A 4,889-nucleotide genomic window follows, 5' to 3' on the forward strand; every position below is an offset into this window, starting at 1 on the left:
CATCCAAGACTGAGCCAGGTGGTGTTCAAATTTCCAAATACCTTAAAATTTGAATGCCTCAGGCAAGAAAACCTGACCACTCAGTAGGCAAAATTTATAATATTTAAGGCAAGACATCGTCAGAGTCAAAAGAGTGAAGGCCTTTGTCCACAGATTTTGCTATCACATTTACTTGAAAAGTTATGAATTTCAGTAAGGCTTTAAAACAGGTGCTCAGGCAGTGTTTTTCTGTAGATCTTAAAGGAGCATCAATATTAAACTATTTTGAAAATTCACAAGTTCCCAGAAGCGGCTCCTCTTTTAAAGCACCTTCTCTTGTTGCCTAAAGATTCAAGTACTCTCTTAACTAAGTGAAGACCGAAATATTTCACTATGGATTTGAACAGGAGCCAAGAAGCTTAGATGAAAGGGAAACTTCTCTCTATAAAACATTTATTGTCAGTGCTTTCTTAAGATGTGATTCTTCTAAAACTAGCTACCAGCATTTTACCAAACACTGACGCAGCCTTCTCAACCTCTCCTAGACCTACAATTCAGGTCCTTTTAGGAATGCACTGCATCTAGCCTCTGACCCTCTGGATAGCCAGTTCTGTCTAACTGCTCCCTCCTGCCTCAATATATTATATATTATAAAAAGGAAAGGGGGTGGGGTAGCATGGTCCTCACGCTATTGGAAAAGTACTTGAAATTCCTTGCATTCCTTTGCATTTAACAGCATGTTTACCTAATCATCGGCTTATTAGGATTAACACAAGTCAATGTTCAAATTCATTTAATGAAAACAAACTGACTTCTGTAGATTGTAAGATTTTTTTCTCTGATCCCAACCATGGGTGAATTTTTAAGTCATTCTCCCAGGTTTTAGGAACGATACTAGAAAAATATGAACAGGTGACTTGATAGCACATCATCCAACCAATTTAAATCTTGCCCATGGATTTAGATGTGGGCAGCCTGAGTTATGGACTGTTTTCATTAAAGTTTCTCTCCTCTCTAAAGGGATGTGCACAGTTACCTAGTGATTAAAGAGCTTGGGTGATGGAGACCCTTAGGCTTTGAATTCTTATGAAAATAAAGCATTATTATTTAAATCACAAACTTAACTTCGGATTCCTTCTTATGCTTTGTACAAGGGCTGGGGTTCAATGTGTTTTTAAAACAGATTACTTTAAATGCCAAGGTTTTTCTCTACTGAATTTATAAAAGCAATCATTGTTAGATTTTTTTAAGTTAGTTCCCTGCTCTATCCCAAGCACTAGAACAGTTCCTGGCTCACTCAGTAAATCTTGTTTCAGTGATTGAATGCATAAGCTGGATGGTCCCCAATGGCTTTGAACATTCTCTAAAAATACTGAATGCCATACACTCAGATATTAGGTAAATATTTCTTTATTAAATGATTAATTCCATAAATAAATTCTTTTCACTGAATATAAAATTAAAATCATTTACAAATTATTCCAGTATTACATTTCCCCTCCCTCCCCAAAAGCTACATTTTGATAAATAAAAACATTCAGTCTTAAAACACCTGATTTCTGTTTGTAATTTAGAGTGCAGATAGCTGCCTCTCATGGACACTCACAGAGTGTCACCTTCAGAAAGGGACGGACCCCCTTCCCATTTACTTCTGTCAAAGGATGAAGGTTTCAACTGTCCAACTAATCTTAATTACCTTTTACAACTGTAAAACCGAAAGGAAAAAAGCCTAGAGAAAAATATGCTTACCAAATAATTTACAAACAGAAAACAGAACGTCATCAACACCACAAGCTCCAAAATGAAGCGGTAACGTGCGCTCCAATACTATGAAGCGAAGTATTCTCCAATCGCCGCTGCATTAGTGTCCATGTGCACCAGCACACCTGGCAGTTTCCAAATACCTTAATACTACTCAAGAATGAGCAATGCCTCCCTTCTACCATAAGTCCCTTCACCCCGCCGCCCCCACCCATGCCTCCGTGATTCTGACACTCCTCTCTCCCCACTTTGTCCACCCTTGTGCTGGAAACTCGAGTTGCATTTAGTCCCTAAACTTGTGAATGTCATTGAACAGCCTGTAGAAAGGGAAGGCAGCCTCGTTGGCATGCGGGCAGTTGTAGTTGCATCTGCAGGACTGTATCATCATGACGTTCTTGGAAAACATTTCACCGTCTTCGCAGCGGAACCGCATCTTCACAGTCCTGGTCTGCTGAGGCGTGCAGCAGCGGCCGTCCACGCAGGAACCGCAGTACTTGGGCCGGTATTTCTTCACACTCGAACATCCAGCGTAAGTAAAGTGAACCGGTTCGGGGGATTTCTTGGTCTTGCTGCATTTCTTGCCCTTCTGTAAGAAAACAGAAGGGAAGTTAGTGTTTTCTCTTTCTTGGAAGAGAAGGTCCCTTCTCACCCAGTCAACACCCAGGGGACCAGTCTACAGCACAGCACCGCAGGCACTTACTTTCAGGCTGCTGTACACCGGCTGTCCACAAGGCCGCACTTCACAGATCCGGGTTTCTTTCACCAGGCGGCATTCAGGGTTGTCATTGGTAACGCGTGTGGAGATACCAGTTCCACAGGTCTTTGAGCACTGGGACCATGAAGTTGTTTGGACGATACATTTCTGGCCACGTGAAGAAGGGTTGTAAAGAATGCGAGGTTCCATTCCAAAAACTAGACAGACAAACAAGAGGGAAGAGTTCTCAGAGACATAGGGACACAAACAAATTCAAGTTCTCATTTCTCTAAAGCTTCAGACTAGGCATAGGGTTCAGTGCAAGGTCGCAGTCTTAACTTACCGGGGAGCCGCTTCAGGAAGCCGCTTTTTCCAACTGCAATTAATTCATTGTTTCTCGTTAACTCCACCTCCGAGTCATCGAAGGCCAGCTCCTTGCCCTGGAGGCCCTCCCCGTCGTCCATAGGGTCCTTGGCACTGTCGTCGTCGCAGACCCACTCCTCACAGCACTGCCCGGTAACTTTGACCAGCCGGAGGTTGGGGCAGCCCAAGTTGGGGAGAGAGAGTTCTTGGGGGCACAGAGGAATGCAGCCCACGGCGCCGTCGATACATGTGCACTGATGTTTACAGTTGGGCTGGAAACTTTCCCCATTCTGGTAGATTCTGGAGTTATATTCACAGGGTCTGCCCTCCGACTGAGCTGCAAAGAGCACCGAAAAAGAAAGGAAGGGGTGGATAAAGGTAAGATTCCGAACTACGGCCTGAAACTCATACATATTTTCTGCTGCTTAATTCAATTTATGGTAAAGTTTCCTACAATTCCCCGGAGACTCCAGGCCAGAACAATAAGTTAGTCAGGAATCACTTTTCCGTATGCGCTTTTCGTTGGGCCCAGACACACTGAATTGCATTCCAGACTGCTGAAATCATGTGCCTTTCTGCCAAGCTACCAACAACAAAGCATCACCATACATGGTCTCAAAATTACTAAACTTCTGGACTTCGGGGACTATTCTTTTTTTTAAAAGGGGCCAAACCGCAAGCCTCTTACCTCTGCAGATCCCCTTCAGAGCGGTGGAGTTGGCGCCGAAGTTGCATTCCAGCCCCTTGGTGTGGTCGCAGGGCTGCGTTTTGCTGCAGTCCTCGTTGAGCTGCTTGGCGCAGACCTTACAGCAGCCGCAGGCGTCCCGGACCAGCCCGACTCCCGGGGCGCACTTGGGAGCCTCCAGGGGGCAGTGGCAGGCGGTGGGGCAGGTGGAGAGAGCCTGGAAAGGGGGTGAGGAAACGCGTGAGGCTCCGCGGGGTACGCAGGAGAGGCGCCCCAGGAAGGGACGAGGGTGTCTGACCCGGGCGGCAGGAGAGGGGGTTTTCTGATCCCGTCCAGCCCGGCTGTCCTGGGCAGCGGCGCATGCCAGAAGGCCCCCTGCAGGTCTTCAGGGCGGGCTTAAAGAAAGAGCTATCCCGAAACGCCCCCCCACCCCCGAACTTTGGAGTCTAGCTTTTCCGACCGCGGGTCGTCCGGGGAAAGGAGAAGGGGCTGTGAGAACGGACGGGGAAGCGGTGGCCTAAGAACTCACCAGCCTGGCCAAGTGGAGAAGGGTGACGGCGAGGGCGAGCGTCCTGGCGGTGCGGGAGCTCATCGTGGCGCGCAGGAGTGGTCCCGGCTAGCGCAGAGGCAAAGACGCCAACACACCAGAGCGCAGCGGGCGAGCCGGTGCGGCTGGGGTAGTGGGCCGGGCGGCGGGGAGGCGAGGGCCGGGGCAGCGAGCAGTTTGCGGGCGTCCTTCTTCCGAGGTCCTGGCCGAGGAGTAGCGGAGGACGCGGGTGCTGCTCGGGGGCGCTCTCGCTCGCGGTCTGCCCCAGCGCCCAGAGCCCGCCTTTTATACCGGCCGGTCGCGGCGCCGCGTGTTTCAGTGACGTCGGCTCTGTCTGTGCGTTCCAGAATTCTCAAACATCTCAGGAATGCTGGTTGGCGCGGGCTCCTGCCAAGCGCCTCCCCTGGCTCCGTTGCACTTTTTTTTTTTTTTTTTTTTGTCCTGGACCCGTCAAGAAAACAATCTTCCTTTTTTTCCACTTTAAATAACGACTTCTATTGGGGAGGGCTCTTCTTGGCGTGATGATGGTGATGGTGGTGGAAGGGCTGAGGGGGGCGAGTTCAGAACTTTGCCTGGACTGGGAGGGTGGGGGGACCTGGAGGGAGGGATAAAAGTCGTTTTGTTTGGTGATACCGAGTTGACCCCGCAGCCTTGGAAGCCCTCACCCGGGAAGGCAGCGAGCTGTTTGCCTGTTTACAGCGAAGGTGAGAATCAAGTTATCTATTGAGAAAGGCGAACGAGGAGGGGGAGTGTCTGGGAGCCAGGACTCTATCTGAGGACTTCATAGAGGCATGCTCTGATCAAGTCCCAAAGCTTTGGCATGGTGTTTATTAGCCAAGTTAAATATATTGCAAATTAAT

At 48.4% G+C, this 4,889-nt stretch overlaps 1 protein-coding gene across 1 annotated transcript; it reads right to left on the minus strand.

Annotated features, from left to right (window-relative positions):
• Window positions 1-1,373: 1,373 nt before the first annotated feature.
• CCN1 (cellular communication network factor 1) lies at window positions 1,374-4,310 on the minus strand. Its single transcript, XM_055585306.1, has 5 exons — window positions 4,012-4,310; window positions 3,486-3,699; window positions 2,778-3,134; window positions 2,441-2,652; window positions 1,374-2,326 (listed from the first exon to the last, which is right to left on the minus strand). The coding sequence occupies exons 1-5, from the start codon at window positions 4,072-4,074 to the stop codon at window positions 2,024-2,026; spliced, it is 1,149 nt and encodes a 382-aa protein (XP_055441281.1). The 5' UTR covers window positions 4,075-4,310; the 3' UTR covers window positions 1,374-2,023.
• Between the last annotated feature and the right edge of the window lie 579 nt (window positions 4,311-4,889).

This window comes from Bubalus kerabau, chromosome 6 (assembly GCF_029407905.1).
Source record: "Bubalus kerabau isolate K-KA32 ecotype Philippines breed swamp buffalo chromosome 6, PCC_UOA_SB_1v2, whole genome shotgun sequence".
In the NCBI taxonomy this organism is placed as follows: Eukaryota; Metazoa; Chordata; class Mammalia; order Artiodactyla; family Bovidae; genus Bubalus; species Bubalus kerabau.

Coding starts and splice junctions, on each gene's coding strand:
- CCN1 (XM_055585306.1), bottom strand. CDS start 4,074: ATGAGCTCCCGCACCGCCAGGACGCTCGCCCTCGCCGTCACCCTTCTC. Junction 2,653..2,777: donor CTTCCTGAAGCGGCTCCCCG/GTAAGTTAAGAC, acceptor TTGTCTGTCTAG/TTTTTGGAATGGAACCTCGC. Junction 2,327..2,440: donor CGGTGTACAGCAGCCTGAAA/GTAAGTGCCTGC, acceptor GTTTTCTTACAG/AAGGGCAAGAAATGCAGCAA.